This window comes from Bos indicus, chromosome 10 (assembly GCF_029378745.1).
Source record: "Bos indicus isolate NIAB-ARS_2022 breed Sahiwal x Tharparkar chromosome 10, NIAB-ARS_B.indTharparkar_mat_pri_1.0, whole genome shotgun sequence".
Taxonomy (NCBI): domain Eukaryota; kingdom Metazoa; phylum Chordata; class Mammalia; order Artiodactyla; family Bovidae; genus Bos; species Bos indicus.
Genome location: NC_091769.1, coordinates 61,479,398 through 61,499,094, shown reverse-complemented (window position 1 = coordinate 61,499,094; position 19,697 = coordinate 61,479,398). Strand labels below are relative to the sequence as shown.

Genomic DNA, 19,697 nt, shown 5'->3' with positions numbered 1-19,697 from the left:
TGTAGAGACTCAAAATGCAGATAATTCAACACCTACTCCTAGCTGCCATTGGAATGTGCTTTGTGTATATGCTGAACATGGGTACGTCCTGTCTTTTGAAAAGCAGCTTCAGGCAAAATTATCAGGTCATGCAGGCAACTATCTGACCCATCTTAGGAAGACAATAAGCTGCACAAAGGCCAGGGTGATCCAAATGATATTCTAAAAAACCCTCCAGATTCATGTCTCTATGACCTAATTCAGAGGCTGCCGGCACACTGTCCATCACACACAGAAAGTAGCAACTCCCATCCCAAACACCAGCACAGCTCTGCCCTGAAATCCAATCTAAAAGATATCCTGCTCAGCCAGAGTGATGCCAGCACTGTGCTCTCAATACTTTATGGGCTCTGGGGAAGGTGACGGTCTTCATATTTCATCACTGAGAAGAATGGGCACTGCTTCCACATAGTGCCAGCCTCTGAGAAGGAACTGACACTGGCACATCCACCCATTCTACCGCCTTACCTAGTAAGAGTAAGAATCAGTCGCTCACATGTGCCCAGCTCTTTGCAACCCCATGGACTGTAGCCTGCTAGGCTCCTCTTGCAGGGAATTCTCCAGCAAGAATACTGGAGTGGGTGGCCATTTCCTTCTCCAGGGGATCTTACCGACCCAGGGATCGAACCCCGGGTTTCCTGCATTGCAGGCAGATTGTTTACATTCTAAGCCACCAGGGAAGCGGTTTCCAAATCCCCTGTGTAGCAGCTCCCAACGACAAAGCTTCTGTTCTTAAAAAGTCTACCAGTTTCCCAGGGAGTTTGATACCAAGCAGTAGAAATATGTCAGACCTCAAAGAACGGCGTGCATCTTTCACTGACATGAAACGCAGGAAGTACAACTTGTATGTTAACATGAGCACATGTACACACACACAATCCCCCACAAACACTCAGAATGAAGCCACTGGGGCAGTTCTTATCCCTGCATACTTTTCCCAAGGGGATTTGGATATACCAGTGCTTTACAGAATGTTTCATTTGAATCACTAAAGCTATATTAGTTCCTATTTCTTTTTGATTGTTTTTCCCAGTTTCACTGAGAATGTAATTGACATATGTCCCAGGCAGCACTAGTGGTAAAGAACCCTCCTGCCAATGCAAGACATAAGAGATGCGGGTTCAATCCCTGGGTCAGGAAGATCCCCTGGAGGAGGGCATGGCTACCCACTCCAGTATTCTTGCCTGGGAAATCCCATGGACAGAGCAGCCTGGTCCATGGGGTTGCAAAGAGTCAGACATGATGGAGTGACTAAGCTTACTAATTGACACACAACACTGTAAAAGCTTAAGGTGCTTAATTATATGACTTAAATGGTAAAATGATTACTACAATAGGTATAATTAAAAGTGCCTATTTCTTAAATAAAAAGAATGTTCCTAGGAAAGCAATGAAAGAAATGAGGGTAAAAACATTCACTTGTGAATGTTAAAATATCTGCAAACATCTTCTTCTATCCACTCATAGTTCAAAATCTCACCAACTTTTTATAACCCCTTGCCTGAAACTCCTACTGTAAACAAAAATGACACATCGAGAGTCTCTGTCTTCACTTGCACAAAAAATCATGGGCAGAGGGGAAAGGAATGGGCCCCTGCAGAATTATATCTTTCCTTGTCTGCCCTCTCAAATGCTTGGTTCCTTCTGTGTAAATGTTCCACACTATTAGACCTCGTCACTGCTAGGCCTCAGCATTAGATGTTAAATAATTTTTCCCAACCCTCAAAGTCATGGGTCAGTTTAGACAAGTGTGGAAAAAGCATGTCTGGCAGCACTGCAGATGTCGCTGGGTGTGAGGCATTGAGTGTAAGTTCAAAACTAGACATAAAACTCTCCAGTGCTAATAAACAAATAAGAAATGACAGAATTCAAATATTCCCATTCTTCTAGCCTAATAAATTAATGGACCTAGACAATGATCATCAATGGCAGCTGACATTGCAAAAAGAGAGGCTAGTAGACCAGAAGGTACCTTTGAATGGAAGTACAAACATCACTTACAAAGTCTTCTTGCCAAAAAGTTGATTCTGAATTGAATCTAGTTCCCAGCTCTAGCAAGTCACAACAACAACAGGGGACAGAACACGGTGGCCACCACCCCTGGGATGCAGTCATCAACAGACTGTAAGAACCCTGAAGCTCTGCGCTCCAAGGATGGCCCAAGGACTGACCAGTGCTAGTCCACACACCATATATTACTCATCTGTAATGAGATAAGGAACTTAAGCTGGAATGTAAATCATCTCACGGCTTCCTTCATCTAGAAAGCCTTGCTATGAAAAAAAATAACAGCTCAACTAAAGAGTGTGCTTAGTGACACACTGCATTTACTGGCACATGATTTTCATCTCATCACAGATTGAAAACAAGCAGCTAATGGTCTGGCATTTTAAGTGCCACTGCTCTACAGGACGTGAACCAATTTCTTGTTCTCCCCCAGCTTTATTAGATAGGATTGACAGATAATATTGTAACTATAGTACATGACAATTTGATACATTTATACATTACAAAATGATCACCACCAAAGTATTAGTTCCACTTGGTTACATAATTACTATTTTGTGTATATGTGCGTGTATATGTGTGTATGTGTGGTGAGAACATTTCAGATCTTTCTTAGCAACTTGCAAGCATATAATACATTATTAGCGATACTCATCATGTTGCACCTTTGATCCTCAAAACTTATTCACCTTATAACTAGAAGTGTGAACCCTCTGACCAGTATTTCCCCATTTCCCCTACCCGCCAGCCCCTAGAAACCACCATTCTTCTCTTTGTTTCTGAGTTCAGATTTTTAGAAGTGATATATAACATGAATCCATTTCTTCAGTAAATAAATTATAAGTAAAAATGACAAGAGGGCCAGTCTATATATTTAAAAATATTTAAGAGATTTATCAACCAATTACTCTTAAAAGATGGACTTAATTTAGATCCTGATTTGAATGAACTATAAAAAATAAAGTTTATAATCTAATCAGGGAAATTGGATAATACTAATCAAATTTACACAATATTATCAAATATAAAAATAACATCAAGTACTGGGTATTTGATAATATTTCTTAATTAATGCTAATTTGAAAAATGATAGTCATATTGTGTTTGTTTCTTAAAGAGTCCTTATCATTTACAGATGCATATTGAAATGGTGACTAATTATTTTTCAGGGATTTACTTTAAAAAAATCTGTGGCAGGGAAGAGAAGTAGCTACAGTAAGACTGGCCATTCATTGATAACTACTGAAATTGGAGCTTCACTACAGTATTCCCTCTAGTTTTGTATATATTTGAAATTTTCCATATTAAATGTTAGAAAACAACAACTTTGCAGCAGCATCTGGCCTAGATCTTCTTGTAGCCCTACTCTTCCATACATCCCAACACCACACTTCTGCTTTATTTTTTCCCTTCATATAAGAACCATTTCTACCTGTTATGTAACTCAACATTTTTGAGTGGGATGTGGACTACCAATAAAAGCCAACAACAGTCCAATTCCAACATGTTTACCATCTTAAGCAAGAGGCAAGAACTAACCAAAATGCTTCTGTGAATCTCACATACGCAGCTACTCAATAAGGCTAATGTTCAGAACAAATGACTTACTCACCCTTGTGAAAATAACAGCCCAGGGAGTGGGTTTTCTTGGGCACTAAACTACTTTCTGACATGATTCGGAACCATATCTTTCTTTATGACAAAAACATAAATCCATCAGTTAACAAGAGTTTGAAGGAAAGGGGACTGATTTGCATCAGGTCCATAAGAAGGCTGAATTTTGCCTTTTAACGAATGGAAGAATTCTTACAGTCATGGGAAATAGGAAATGAAAGGAGGAAATAATTTAGTGAGGAAGCCTGATATGTTTCCTGATTCTTCAATGGTGACAATGTTTCAAGGAGAGGCCCGAATGCAAATAAGCACCTGGATCAATCCAAGATTAAATTAGATCCTCTTGTCTAGAATTCTGCCAAATGTTCACCAACGTAATGTCAGAACTGTTGACCAAAAAAAAGAAGGAAAACCTGACTTGCATATTCTTATAAGATTCTTGAAAGGCTTTCAAAAGTTTAAAAATAAAAGATTATTTTTTTATTTGAGGTTTATTTATTTCCTGGGAAATTAGCAGAGCAGACAAAGTACCTGGTATTTGTTTGTTTCTGCATTTTTGCTTTTTTATTAACTTTGGTTGTGTGATTTATCCCATGGGAATACGAGATATTAGGTAATTTGAACATTTTTAACGACAAGCAGAAAAATAACTATTATCTGTTTAAACTATTCCTTATTTAAAGAAGTTTTTATTTTTATAGGCTGTGAATGAATATAAAGCAACCACAATTTCTTAGAGTTTATTGCCAATCAGTTAACTAGAGGTTAATGTGTAAGGATGCAAGGGTATAGGAATTCTACCAAAGCTTCGCCTAAATTAAGATAAAGTATGTTTTGGCCCACTTTCCCAGATGTTCAATAGTTTAAGATCTCTCTTAAACTACTGAAAGCCAACTCTCGTTAAAATAAAAATGGGATCATTAAAGGCAAATGAAAAAACTACAAAGATTTTCAACTTCTCAAAAGAAATAGGGCACAGAAGAAAAACGACACATAAGAATCCCTTTGTACTGACTGAGCACTATGTTGCTGCAAGGCATGAAGCCAAAGGATGGGAACGCTCAGCCGGAAAGTGAAGGCAATGGCTCTTTTCAAGGGTGGACAACCTGAGTCAGTCCAGCCCCAGATCACGCAAGCGAGGCCTGTCCACCGGCGTCCAGAGAGAAGAGCAACGACTGATGAAATGAGTCCTGGGGTATGGGAATAATGTGGGAAGGAGAGGTTTCTTGGTCCAGAGCAGATGTGTTGTGTTTCACTCAGCATCTCTTCCTCCTTTTGCTACCCTAACTCCTCTTAGAAAAGAGGAAACCATTCCACACCCCTCAGTCCTGGCCAGCCCACTTGCCCCATTTCTTCGGCCACAGTGAGGGGCATGTGACAGGAGCAGTGCCAGAGTTCTCTCTGAGATCTGATGTGTGGAAGCTGGGAAAGAGTTTCTCTCTTTACCTGTGAGATCATGAGATAAAAGGCAGTATGACTTGGAATTACCGGTGGTCATCCTGTCTACCTGATCATAACCAAACTCTTACTCTGACAAGGCAATTAAAGCCCATTTCCAAAATACCCAAACAACCTAACCACAAAGAGTCCCAACTCTCCGGGTATCTCTTTGCAATACTGCCAATGAAAGTGGTTTTCAGACTAGTGCTTCCATTTCCTGAAATATAAATTCTTTTCACAAAGGTTCTTGGGGGGTGGCGGGGGAAAGGTTCCTCAGGAAGGAGACAAAGCCATTTGCCAGATCTGCCAGTAAAAAAATGCAAACTTTTTTGGAGGAATTGGCAGGGCGTGGGGGGCAATATTAATTATAAATAATCTGGGGGAAGGGAAAATTGAAAAATACAAATCTTATCTGCATGTTGCCTTTAGGTATATATAACCAGACCTTCCCTGGTGGCTCAGACAGTAAAGCATCTGTCCACAATGCGTGAGACCTGGGTTTGATTCCTGGGTCGGGAAGATCCACTGGAGAAGAAAATGGGAATCCACTCCAGTACTATTGCCTGGAAAATCCCATGGACAGAGGAGCCTGGTAGGCTACAGTCCATGGGGTCGCAAAGAGTCAGACACGACTGAGCAACTTCACTTTAACCAGACCTTCACAAACAAAGTAAATTTCCATTAAGATTATAATTTAAAAATTTTTGAAGTTCAAGTTTGCTTCCTATGTTTCTGAAAGTAATTATGTTCAAGATGAGAAAGTGGAGATTTTGATAGCCAGATAGCAATGATATTGTCTTGTATATATACAATTGTATATGCTGTATACTGTAGATAAATCCGTCAGGTATTATACTAGGAACTTGAAATGTATCCTCTCATTCAATCTTAGGAAACTCAGAGAGGTGAATATTACAACCTCATTTTACAAGTGAGGAAACTGAGGCTCGGCCAGGTCAAGCCACTTGTCTGAGATTCCTGCCTAGTAGGTGATGGAGCCAGAATCTGACCCCAGGCATGTCTGTATCCACACTTCCAAGCCTCCCTGAAAACACAGCCAACAGTTATTAGAGTTCATTGAAAATGACTCCTTGGTCCTTCAAATATAATCCCACAAGCAATACCACTCTACCCAGCTACCCACAACCAGGCTCAAATAGGAAGCAGTGTGAAGTAATTATAACGTATACCCCAGCCGCTGGCTCTGGGTTTTTATGACTGAACTGCCAAATCGCTCCTAGCCAACTCTTCAGGAAATGTGCAGACACTTTCTCAGATTCCAGCTAAAACATCAACTATGTGGCCCTGGGGAGGACAGAGCTCATAGGGTGGTAATGGGATATAAAATTTTCAAACTTGAGGTCAGTGGCCTCAACTCTGGGGTGTGAGGCAGCAGTAGTCCACGAAAGATTAAAAACCAGGCGTCGACTTGAAGGTTGCATCTCAAGTCCTTCCCTGAAAGGTACTTGTTCATGTTACCTTGGACATTAACCCCAACAGTAAAGGGAGAAATATAGCTCATATGTAGTTCTGCCTAGAATCACTGGAAGAAGATAATAGTATCAACAGGCTTGAGACAGGGTGTTCATTCTGAGAATTCAGCATTAGGTCCAATTCAAACACAGCTGATGCTCAATAAATCGTTGTCACTTGGAGTAGGCAAGTGTTCTACAAAATTGGTGGGATAGATGATACAGAAGAATTTAAGATTGTTTTTTCTTCTTCACAGGCACACTTATTTCATGGAATCTAAATGTATAAACTGGTAGTGTAGATAGTTGAATCAAGATGAGTTACAAGATAAGAGTCTGAGCTTATAGACCTAGAATTGCCAGGGTTCATCCCAGGACTAATTGCTAATTATCAGTGTGCCTGTGGGGACGGGAGGATTACACCCATGAGACTCCCAGAGGAGCCTCCCATTTCTCTTTCTCCCATCCCCTTACTAGCAACCACCTCCCTTAAAAAGCCCCACCCCACTCAACCTCACCTAATCTGGAGGCTTTCACTGACAGCAGGGTAGGACTGGGGAGCTAAAACCCCAGTGCCCAGCCTGCCATAAAGGCTGCCCACAGACTGATCGCCCTGCCTAAGGCCAAATAAACAAGAACAGGAAAAATGTCCAAGCCCACGCAATGCAGGCATTTTGCTCATTTGCAGTACAGTTGAGGACTTACAGATAACAGTCACCCTCTCTAGGGTATGAAAACAAACAAGAAGCATAATCTCCTACCCAACAACATCATTTTTCATTTGTGTCTACTCAGTCGTGTCTGACTCTCTGAAACCCCATAGGCTGTAGCCTGCCAGGTTCCTCTGTCCATGGGATTTTATAGGTGAGAATATTGAAGTGGGTTGTCATTCCCTTCTTCAGGGGATCTTCCCAACCCAGAAATGGCAGGAGGATTCTTTACCACTAGCACCATCTGGGAAGCCCAACAACATACTTCTACTTAAATCCCCTCTGCTATGGTATGGCTATGCTTCCACACCTATGAAGTTAAGAAGAAAAAATTAGTACCCTGAACACTTTTAATGAAACTTCTCTGGGCCTCAGTTTAAGCATCTATAAATTTCTAAAGTTGGTCCCACTATAAATATTTTGTAATGTTTTTGTGAAGGTGGATGGCCTGACAATGGAGGAAAATCTGAATCGTGAAAAAAAAAAATCTACAAATAAGAAGAGTCTTTAAAAGCTACTCAGTGAAGGTACCAACCTATTAAGGTCTGATTATATGATAGTATAAATTAGCAGTGAATGGGCAGCAGAAATGGCAGACAATGAACCATTATCTATGAGGCAAGGGAGATGTGCCGAGCAACATGGCACCATATATATAGGTTCGTAATAAATGATGGATTAACCTGCTTTTCCACTACATTCCTTTGAATGTTTTTACAGGAATGTTTTCTGACATCCAAGTATCTTTCTTTCGTGTCCTGACTCCCCTCCAAAAGCCCTCAGTCTCCTGAAGAGCCTGGTACCAGCGTTGCCAGGAGTCGTCATCAGGATCTGTTAGACGCCGGCACCTGCTCTGTCTAGCCCAGATCCACTGGCTGACGGAACTCCACTATAGAACTTTCTCTGAACTCTCTCCTCTGGCCTCCCTCAATCCTTCTCCTTCCCTCTCCTAACAAAAACATTATCCCTGGTTTTCTTTTCGGACACCCCAAGACCCTCAAGTAAAAAATGAACATTTTATTAAGAATTTCTTTTTCTTAATGTTTTAACCCTCATTTGATCTTTATCATCCCTATTTAGTACGTAGTTCAGCTTACAAAGTTACAAGAAAAAAAAGAAGATGAGATGACAATGAAAGAGGAAAACGAGGGGAAAATTGTGATGAGAAAGAAGGCAAAGAGGAAGAGGATGGAGGCAAAGGAGAAGAAACAGAAAAACAAAACAAAAACCTGTCTGTCTCTGGAATACATTTCTTTATTAACAGAGATATTACTATGCTTCAGTTCAAAACCGTGAACTTGACAGCAGACATAATGAGTCCATAGGGCCGACATAAATCCTATGTCCCAACACCAACACCACAGAGTGCTTGTACTATATTTGGACTTAAATGTGTTTGGATACTTATATTTGAATGTAAGTATGACTGATGGTCTAGGAATTCACAACCCTTCAAAACACTGAACCAAATCACTTGTCTAATGGAGCAGTTCCCCCACTCTGGGCCTGCTTGCCGTCTGGAATACATCTTTGGCTGGGAATGGCAGAGATAGTGAATTTTCCTCTCTCCCTTCCCCTCAGAGGGGACTGAATAAATAGACTCAGTGATAACTTCAGCAACAACAACAAAAAAAAAGCCACTTGAGAAAGTGGTAAAGTCACAGGAACTTAAGACCAGGATTTGACATAATAGAGTTTTGGATCCATAATCCAAACTTGACTGTATTCCTAATCCAATTTTATTCTATGAACAATGTAGCTATTCCATTAATGCAAAAAAATAAAAATAAAATAGAATTCAGCTCACTATCATATCAGTTCTATTGACAACTGTACATCTATTTTTGTTTATTAATTATAATCCTAGATTCCAAAAAAAAAAGTGTTTCAGATATATAAAAGAGGGCTATTAACAGAAATTTAAAGTAAAATTCCATATAGAAGGAAGATAAAACATATCAGATACCTAAATTAACAAAATTAAGTGATTGTGCATTAAATTTGTCCTTGAGTTTCTTAGAGGCTAAAGGAAATAGGGTGGGGAGGGGGAATTAGGAGTTTCATAACTTGCCAGATTTTTAGGAACTATAGTCTTATTCCTGGGATTTGCAAATTCTTTAAATGCAGAAGTGTAGCCAAAGTAAGAGCAAAGCCCTTAACATTAATCTGAAAGATCACAGAGATATATTATTTATGTAGCATTCTGAGGTCACAGTAAACAAAATACAAGGAAGCAACTGTGATGGGAAACTAAGTGAATCAGATCAAGTTAGAACTGAAACATTTGATTAGACTTCTCACAAACCTGCTGCCTCACTGTGGGAGCTACTCTCCAAAGATTGTGCCCCTTAATTCCTCCTCTCCCTGTAGACATAGGCTGCCCCTCGCCTCCATCAAGAGGCAGAGCTTATTAGTCCACGCCCTTGAATCTGAGCAAGGTCTGTGACTTGCATGGAATTTCAGACAAGACTGTCTGAAGAAAGTCTGGTAGCTTCCACTTTTGTTTTCTTGGTATCCTCAGCTGCCTTGTACAAAGTCTGGCGATGCTGCTGGATGGTCCACGGGGAAAGGGAGACAATCTGAGACTATATGGAGGAGAACCAAGAAACCCAGCCAACCCTGATAACATATGAACTCATTCAGGCCCTTCCAGCCAGCTTTTAGCCATTCATCTCAGTCTGTGGTCAACTGGTGGGGTTAAAACATGTGACCAGAGATGAAGAGGCTATTGTTCACCATCCAGCCCCAACAGACACTTAACCTGAACAAAATCTGGTAGCTGCACCTGGGGCTCAGTTTCCCCATTTGCAAAAACACACTCAGTGGCCTATCCCCAGGGGCCGGCTGAGGCAGGAGATCACATAGGAGAGAGCTTTGAAATCTGGAAGGCTCCCAGCAGAGTCAGACAAGTCGCTCTTTGCTTCTTTTATCCCTTCCTCTGTCCATCCATTTAGCTCAACCACACCAAAGTAAACAGGACTGCAGGCACCAGTCCACAATCACAGAACCAGAAACACACGTGGAGAAGTCATCTTACTCATTTCAGACCCAACAGACATTGTGGGAAGCAGAGACAAGACTCCCCACTGCATCCTGTCCAAATTCCTGGCCTGCAGGATCATAAGAAATAATAAAATTGTTGTTGTTTTAAGCCACTAAGTTTGGGCAATTGGTTACGTAGCAATAAGATAACCAAAACACAAATAAAATAGCTTATTTCCTTATAGTAAAGAGACTAGGAATAACTCTCTCTTTAGTTTCTCATTAATAACGTTACAATGTTTTTACATGTAATGTTTCAATGTACATGGAGGTACATGTACATTGGAAGCTTCCTTGTCTTAGCCTCCCATAACCAAATGGTCAAGTACTGCTCATGTTGCCGCTTGAGCCTCCTCATCACCACCACCACATCTCCCCGGCCACTGTGCTCTGACCATCATGCACTCTCACCAGGACTCCTATATTAGCCTTCCAAGTCCCCCTGCCTCTAGTCTCCTTACTCGCTATATCATATACCTTTTACACCTCGGCCAGAGTGGCCAAGATCTGATCATCTTGCCATCTTAGAATCCTGTATCACGTCGCCATCCTCAGCTTTCACAACAATCAGACAGTATAACACCATGCGTCCTTCAGTCCCTCTCCCACCCTGGCCTACGGACAGACATGCATGGTGGCTCACCGCACACTTCCAGGGGGCTCTACTTTCATAGCACACTTTGAACTGTGCCCGCGAGCCATGTAGCGCAAACCCTGCTCATTGTACTCAATGTCCCTCAATCACCAGAATATTATATACTTTCTGTTTCATGCCTTTTTCACTCAAATTTTTCTTTATTTCTCTCCTGTACTTCCTCCAGGCTCTAATATATATAATTTACCTTACCCAATTAGTCAATGAAAATTGGTCAACCATTCAAAAATTACCTATTGCATACTTAGTATGTGCCTGGTTTCTAGATATCCCTAGTGATAAAACAAACAAAAACTCAGCCTTCAATAAGTTTTCTGTCCTACTAAGGACTCATTTATCACACAGCCCAGAGATTAGCAAACTTTTTCTGTAAAGGGTGAAACAGCAAATAATTCCGTTTTGCCAAGCCCTACCATCTTTATCTCAACTACTCTCACTCTGCCAGTAAGTGTGCAAGCAGACATAGACAACACATAGACAAATGGGCATGGTTGTATTCAATACAATTTTATTTTCAAAACAGGCAGCACGTTCCATCGTTTGCTGGTTCCTGACAGTCATCCACTGCCAAGTCATTTCTGAATAAACCCATTCCCACAACGATACTTCGCTTGTCATGGGAGTGCGTCTGCCTTCAATAAACACTGAGCCTTTCTCCACAGCAATGGCGGAAGATTCTTGGGAAATGAAGGTATCACGAGTGTGGACGAAAGGAAGAAACTTATCAGGTATAGGGTTTATTGTAATTGAGAATCATCAAAACACAATGGTTAAGGAGCACTGACTAAGAAGCCAGATTTCCCAGCTCCATCTCTTACTAGTTTATGTCCCTGAAGGAATAACTAAAATCACTGAAAAACTGTATCCCTCAGTTTCCTCATCTGTTAAATGGACAAGTATGTATAATCTTCTTTATAAAGGATCTGTGTGTTGAATGAGTAATATATGAACAATGCAATAGTGAACAATATACCAGAGCTTGCTATTCTTTACCATTATTGCTGCAATTTAATGTAAAAAATTACACTATATTAATGACTCTGAGCTTATAGGCAACCAAGGTGAAAAATGAAATGAAAGAATTAGATAACTCATCATATTGATGAAACTTAAGAGAGATACAAGTTTCCCCTGGAAAGAGAAACACCTCGTGCAAGTCTATCCTGAGAGAAGTTTCTCACATGGGACATGAGAGCAAGAGATTCTGAATGATGTCATGAGGAACGTCTTCAGTTCAGAACCATGGGCAATGCAGATGAAGGATGCCTGTGATGGTTACCTGACATCCTCAATAAAAGTCAAGATATAATACTAAAATGCATGTGCTATCCAGAGAATCCACAGTTCAGACATGCTATAAGCCCCTCTGTGTTTTATTAGTCTTTGCAGAAATATCAAAGCTTCCTGTTTGACAAAATATTATATTACTACATTATTAATTATACCTGGGATTTGTGAACTAGCATGAAGGAATATTAGGAATTTTAAGTGGAATTTTACCAATGTCTTAGTTCTGCATTTTTGTCCAGAGGAATGAAAACCAAAACCATAACTAAAATTAATGGAGAAAGAAAATTTAATATTAAGAATTTGTCTTTAAAACTTAACCTCTGCATACCTCAGCTCTCACAGCTGTAGAGGGAAGGTAATGAAAGGACTCGCCCTGTACAGATAGGGTGAGCACTGAATGTGCCGTCACATGCAGAACACTGAGAACCATGTCTGGCACATAAAAGTCATCTTAACGTCACTACCCTGCTACAGATGTTATTATTATTTACTTTCACTTCCTCCTAGACCCCATGCCTTTTCCTACTTTTCTGTTGCCTCCCAGTTTTTTTTAATGCATCTTATTCTCCTAGGAAATATTCAACCCCTCCAGTCTGTGGGCAGTATGTCTCCAGCATTTCACAAAGCTAAATTCAAGGTAGCACTCGATCAAGACTTTTTGAATTAATGAACTCTTTCAATCCCAGCTTCAACAAGTTAGTATTAAAATGCTCATTTCTTGCCACTGATGATTTTACAATCTAATGGGAAAGTCAACAAACTTAACAAACAAACTCAACAAACTTAAAATATCAAACTCCCATGTGTCTGCCATATAACTCAGCCCTCATAAGATTTTTTATTTCAGCTTTCTTTAAAAATTTTCATGAAACAAAATCCTGTTTCTAGAATAGGCCTATTTGTTGGGTTTCTAGACACAAAGAAATTGTTAATACAGTTTATTTCTATTTTAAGAAAACATCTTATTTTCACCTTGGAAATTAAGGCTAAAATTCACAAATTGGTTAGGCTTATTGTTTGGTTTATTGTAGGAAAAAGCAAACAAACTATGTCTGAGTATCCTAATACCAAGTTTTATGTCTCAAAATGAATCCCAGAAATACTTTGTCTCCTGTCTTGTTTAAAATGTGGAATTGCTGAAACCTTTTATTTAAAAATCTCTCTCTTTTTTCATGGTGTCGCAATACTTTGACTTAATCTACTTAATAAATGAAAGGACAAACCATACCACTGCAGGATTTTTGCCTCATATTTAGCTTTAGCCTATCTGACTTTGGATGAAGTCTTAAAGTCCTCTTTATAAAGTAAAATGGACTTTATAAAGTCTGCAGAATTTTTTATGTGTGCCCTGTTAAAGTTCTTTATTTTAATAACAGATTTCTGTGTAATTAATCCCTCAGAGTTTGCTGTCACATAATCTATCCTGTGTATGAACGGTTCCGCGTGTATTTTTTTGGTAATAAGACCCCTGAAAAAAAAATAAACAAATAAAGACCAAAGGAATCAGGCACAAGGGGACAAATTGTGTGAAATACAACCAGTCTTATACACTTATAAACCAGGCAATACAGATAAAAGTGCAATAATCCATCTTATCAGAGATTTGGGGAAAGGGGGTTTTACTCTCAAGAATTTTTCCCTTTGATGGGAAACTGTAATATATTTCCTTATCTGGGAGCTAAAGCAATAAGGCAAACATAAATGGTGCATCAGTTCAGTTCAGTCGCTCAGTCGTGTCCAACTCTTTGCAACCCCATGAATTGCAGCACGCCAAACCTCCCTGTCCATCACCAACTGCCAGAGATCACTCAAACTCATGTCCATCGAGTCAGTGATGCCATCCAGCCATCTCATCCCCTGTCACCCCCTTCTCCTCCTGCCCCCAATCCCTCCCAGGATCAGAGTCTTTTCCAATGAGTCAACTCTTCACATCAGGTGGCCGAAGTAAAGGAGTTTCAGCTTTAGCATCAGTCCTTCCAAAGAACACCCAGGACTGATCTCCTTTAGGATGGACTGGTTGGACTATTGCTATTCAAGTAGAGCTATGTGTTTTTAAAATTAGATTGTCTCGCACTTTTTGCCTAATCACAGAAGTTAAGAATTTAGCTGAGAAAATTCTTGTGACCTGAAATTCAAACGATAAAGCTAGGATTTTATTATGTCTCATAAAGTCATTTCACACATGTTAAGCTGTGCCCAGGCAAACAAAAATTATTATACATTTATTACTTGAAAACGTTTTTAAAACTTGCAAAATCCTCATTTCAAAATAGAGAGAAATGCAATTTTTGCAGAGTGAATAGGGACCACACTCATTCCATAAAAAAATAAGGATTTCCTGTAAAAACAGAAATTGGCGATTTACTCTAAGAAAACACAGTGAAAGCTGGGAAGAAACTTGAGGATGCTTAAATTTCCACTGTGGAACAACTTCTGCTGCCCAGTGGGAAGAGAGGGAAAAAAAAAAAAAAACACCTGCAACAGGATGGGAGGAGAGAAGGACAAGCTAGGACTACATACCCAAAGAGGGGAAAACCATGCAGGTCCCTAGGCAGGGACTCGAGGAAGCTGACAGGAAAGGACTACATATCCCAAGAAGAATACCCAGGCAAATTCTGCGGTCACCTGTCACATCAGAGAAGGACAAGAAGACAGTAACTTGTAGGAGAGCCCAGACAAATGGGTGGCAGACACTGATGAGCTTAAAGCACCTTTTAAATAGAGGAAATATTTAGTGAGGTGCTGAAAGTTGCTGCCACCAACTGGGCATCAGGCAGACTTGGGGATTTCAGATTACTTTCATTTCATAAACTGTACATCAAAATGGCAAATAGGTTTCACTGTAGTCAAAGAGGTTGATTTTGAAGCTGCTAATATTTCAACTAGCCAAAATAGGAGTTTTAAGCAATAACTGGAAAAATGGAACACATGACTGCTCTTCCTGATGATCATCCTGATGATGTATATCATCATGGTGTGGTTGTATACGCCACATGCATATGATGCATATGCATGTCATGCATATAATGTATACATATGCATGGTGTGGTTAAAGACTTATTCATGTGAGATTGTAATAGCAATAAGCAGAGAGAATACATTTTAAAAGCTATTCAAATTTAAGAACAGAGTCAGCATTCGTTTCAAACCTATGGGAAGACCTTTGATAAACAGCAATTATATTTTCCTTCATCAATTTATACCACACATAAATGCACATGGGCACCAACATGCAGGTAGAAGAATGTTGGTAACAGCAAAAACTTTAATATAATCTAAAGAGCCATCATTAGGAAACTGTTCCAGCCATATTACGGGATTCTGTACGCCAAGAGAACACATGAGGTAGATCCCTATGAGTTGATAGAAGGATGCAGTAAAGATATACAAAAGTAAGACAGGTTGGGAACAGTATGTATAGTACATTTCAGACATTAAAAAGGATATACACACATATCTAAGTGATTATATATATATATGAATATATTATATTTGTACATGTATTATGCTATTTCTAGAAAAATACATAAGAAAACAGTCTCTGAGAGGTAGGCAGGAAATATTTTAAATTGTATATCCTTTTAAAGTTTAATTTTTTACCTCAAATATGTATATATATATAATGCATACATTATATACATATAACATTATAAATAACAGAAGATTTATAAAAATAAAAACCTTTACATTATAAAGGTTCATTATTATAGTATATTAATATATAGTCATGCTACAAAGGTTAGTTATAATTATTTGCTAAATTTTTGATATATATGCAAAATCTCAACAACTACATACTAACTAAACACAGAGAAGTGTTTCTTTATAAACTTAAAAAAAATGTAAAACAGAAAAAACAAGTGTTGATGTGAGTAAAAGCATGGACATCCTGTGAAGCAACAAAGCAAGGCTTAGTTTCTGTTTTCACATTGAGTCAGTGCCTCCCGAGGAAACAGGCTGGTTGGTGATAGCCCAGAGAGATGAGACAAATGTCTGGCCAGGCCTAATGTCTCCCTGCAGACCTTCATCCACAGAATTAAACCCTCCACTTCCTATCTCTCCCTAGGAGCAATGCTGTCAAGCTTAGCTTCTAAGATAATATATATATATATATACAGCAGAAATATATTTTTTTAAGGAAAAATGCTAGACTAAATCAGGTCCTTTCGAGAATGGATGAAAATCAGAGTTTCAGTCCATTTACCGAACTTGCCACGGGCCATGCACACAGGGCAAAAAATATCTGCTGTCTGATCAGTATCAGGCTTAATATGATAAGCAAATTTCCTTTCCAACACTTGTTGGAATTCTTGATTTATTTTCCACAAAGACCAAGATGGGACTAAGTTAATCATAACTGTTTCCTGGGGTCAGAAAATCCTGCATATATCACCAAGGTCTAAGTGCTTAGCTCTGACCACTGTGTTGCCCCAGATCTGGACCAGCACTCAAAAACTCATCTGTTCAGTTTACTGGACTTTTTTCTTTCTGTACCTGGGCCATACAGACACAAATTTCACTACATACATATAATTAAAACAACCCATAACAAAAAAGAATATGTGAAAGGTTCAGCCACATATCCAAGTGGACACCATCATTTGATCATTCAGGGCCATGTGGTCAAACTGCATAACTACTCAAAAAAGAACAACAATGCTCCGTAGTGACTTAAATGGGAAGGAAGTCTAAAAAAGAGTGGATATATGTACACGTATAACTGATTCACCTTACTGTCCGACAGAACTGACACGACATTGTAAAACAACTATATCCCAATTAAACAATTAAAAATTTTTAAAAATATTTAAAAGAGCAACAAGTTAACAGAAACCTCTGTGTATTTACTCTCTGGATTCATTACAGAATCCTCCAAAGAGACAAAATGGGTCATTTACAATCCATCCTGCTGCTTCTATGGAGGCTTGAATTTAAACACTCTCAGAGATACTGCTCTTCCAATCTGAACAATTTTAAGGGAAGGGCACTCCCACCCTTCTTTGATTCAGGAAACTGACAATATTTATGCAGTCAACCTGCCTAATTTAAATACTTCCTGCTGAAACATTTTCTGTAATAGGGGCATAGGAGACTGGCGAAATGTTCAACTACATGTGGGTAACACACACACACACACACACACACACACACACACACACACACACGACTGGTTAAAAACACTCATTCAAAGCCTGCCACAGCAGCATTACTGCCCCCATGAAATAAGGAGCTTCTTAAAACGGCAAAACTAGTTCTCAGAAACACTTGCCCTGCTCTGCTTCCAGTGTAGACATCTAAAGGAAAAACTCAGTCCCTAATTTTAATAAGCGCAACTTCAAGGAGAACCAACTATTAGCTATGTGTCTCCTCTGAATGGCTGTCCTTGGAATTCCTTTCTTTCCTTGCTCCCCTACAAACAGAGCATCCACTAAGATGCCCACCATGCAATTGCTATCCCTACACACAACCGGAATTGGTATGAAGGGAAAGGATGGGCTGCCCCTCTTCTCAGTAGCAGCTCCTCCCCTTCTTCCTCAAAGAACCCTCCTCGCCTCCCCAAATCAGCCTCGACAATGGCCCAAGATTCCTTTTAGCCGTGACCTCTACTCTGGGGCAGAAATCCATAAAAAGTAGAAGCAAGGTGGTTTGGCCAGGAACTGCAGCGAGAACTAGGTAACCCTTGCATCTCTAAGGTGCTCCCAGGAAGTCTTAATAAGAATTCTTCTACTGTCGAGAATCGACCCTGTCAGTTCCTCTGGATCTTGATACTCGGGAAAAGAGGAAGGGGACACCCACACCAAAGCAGCTGGCCCGATCCATTACCCTTTAAGCGCGTCGTGTCCTCCGCCACCTCTTCTCTTGGCCCGGTTGGCTCTGGTTTCCTTCACGTTCCCAGCCTCCAAATTGGTATCCGCCCCATGGCTCGTGTAGGACGCTAAGAGCACGGTAAATCCCAGGGCGACCTCCAGCAGCCCCCCTCGCCGCATGATGCCGAGCGGCCGCGGGCTCCCGCCGCCTCTCACCGCGCCCCGGGCTGTGTCCGCGGCCGCCGCTGCGCCCTGGAGCGCGCCGCGCCGCCGGGGTCCCGCTCTCCCGCCGCCCGTCCCCCGGGCCGGGCTCCTCCCGCCTTCTCCAGGCGCTGCTCCCACTTCAGGCGGCCCCTGCCAGCTGCAACAGACAAATCGCCGAGGCGGGGGGAGACATTCAGGGCATCAAGATGCTGAAGCCTCAGGGTCCCCATTCCCGAGCCCAACCCGCGCACCGCCTGCGCGTGGCGCAGTTACTTTGGGTAAGTGAAGACCTTTTGGTCCACAGCTGGCTGAAAAGCCCAGGCCCCCGGCGGCATCGGTTCCAGCCAACCCCTTGGCCTCCCGGGCGCCGCCTGAAAAAAGCGCTGCAAATGTCCCCATGTCCTGAGCAGATCTAAACCCCGGGACGAGCTCGCTGGGTGTATTTTTTACTAGCACGAATTGCGCGCAATGCGCGCTCTGACGCCCCAGCTCCCCAGTCTGTCCTCTCCGCCAAGCCGCCGGGCTGGAAGCCCGCCGCGCCATCCCCGGCCGGCTCCGGGCACTGCCACCACCCCTCTGCATCTGACGCCGAGCCCGGCACCAGGAGCCCCGGGCCAGGAAGCTGTCAGGCAGGGGAGGGCCAGCGCCAGCTCTGGACGTTCCGGGACAGCCCCTCACCCCAGTCCCTGTCTCTGCCCTCGGCGCGGCGCAAACGCAAAAGCCTCCGTGGCTGGAGCCCCAGCCGCGGCGGCCGCCCGATCCCTATGGGGACCCTGGCTGCACCCACTAGAGAAGCGGCGGATCCGGCTCCCAAGGCGGCGGCGGCGGCTGTTCCTCGGTCTTGGCCGCGGCAGCCGCTGCCCCACTCCGCCCGCAGCTGTCCCAGCTGTGGCCGCCTGTCTGCCTGCGGCACCCACAGTCTCTGCCGCCGCTCCTGCGGCCCCCTCCTTTCCCCACCTCTTCAAGTATCGTCTGCGCAGCGGTTTCTCGCGAGAGAAATACTTTAAAAAAAAAAAAGAAAGAAAAAGAAAATGACACCCCCTCCTACATCCCCCTCATCACCACTCCACCCCTCGGCCCCATCCATCCTCCCTTTCCACTCCCCTTTGCCAGCCACCGCCTCGGCGCGGGGGCCTCTCTCGCTCGCAGGATTGGCGCAATGGGAGGAGGCAGAGGTGATCCGGTCCTGCCCAGCCTGGGATTTTGCGTTTTGGGGTGAGGAGTTAAGGGAACGGGAAGAAATCGAGTAGCGGTTTCATCCGCTCCGCGGCTGGGAGATCTAGACCCGAGATTAGCCTCTCCTGTGATCTGGGAAGCCCGGCCGGCGCGTGAAGCTGTGCCACCTGTACCAAGAATGCGCGCTGGAGAGGGCAGCTTGGAGGCCCCAGCGCTAAAGGAGACCCATCTCCGTCTGCCC

General features: G+C 41.9%; 1 protein-coding gene across 2 annotated transcripts in view; it reads right to left on the bottom strand.

Annotated features, from left to right (window-relative positions):
• The window catches only part of FBN1 (fibrillin 1), a 264,472-nt gene extending 245,271 nt beyond the window's left edge, over window positions 1–19,201 (bottom strand). For both annotated transcript variants that reach the window (XM_070797597.1, XM_070797598.1), the window contains exons 1-2: window positions 19,068–19,201; window positions 18,093–18,437 (exon numbers count right to left, since the gene is read on the bottom strand). In XM_070797597.1, the coding sequence (XP_070653698.1) occupies window positions 18,093–18,256 (164 nt within the window). In that variant the 5' untranslated portion in view covers window positions 18,257–18,437; window positions 19,068–19,201. The remainder of the gene's footprint in view (window positions 1–18,092; window positions 18,438–19,067) is intronic.
• Window positions 19,202–19,697: the final 496 nt, after the last annotated feature.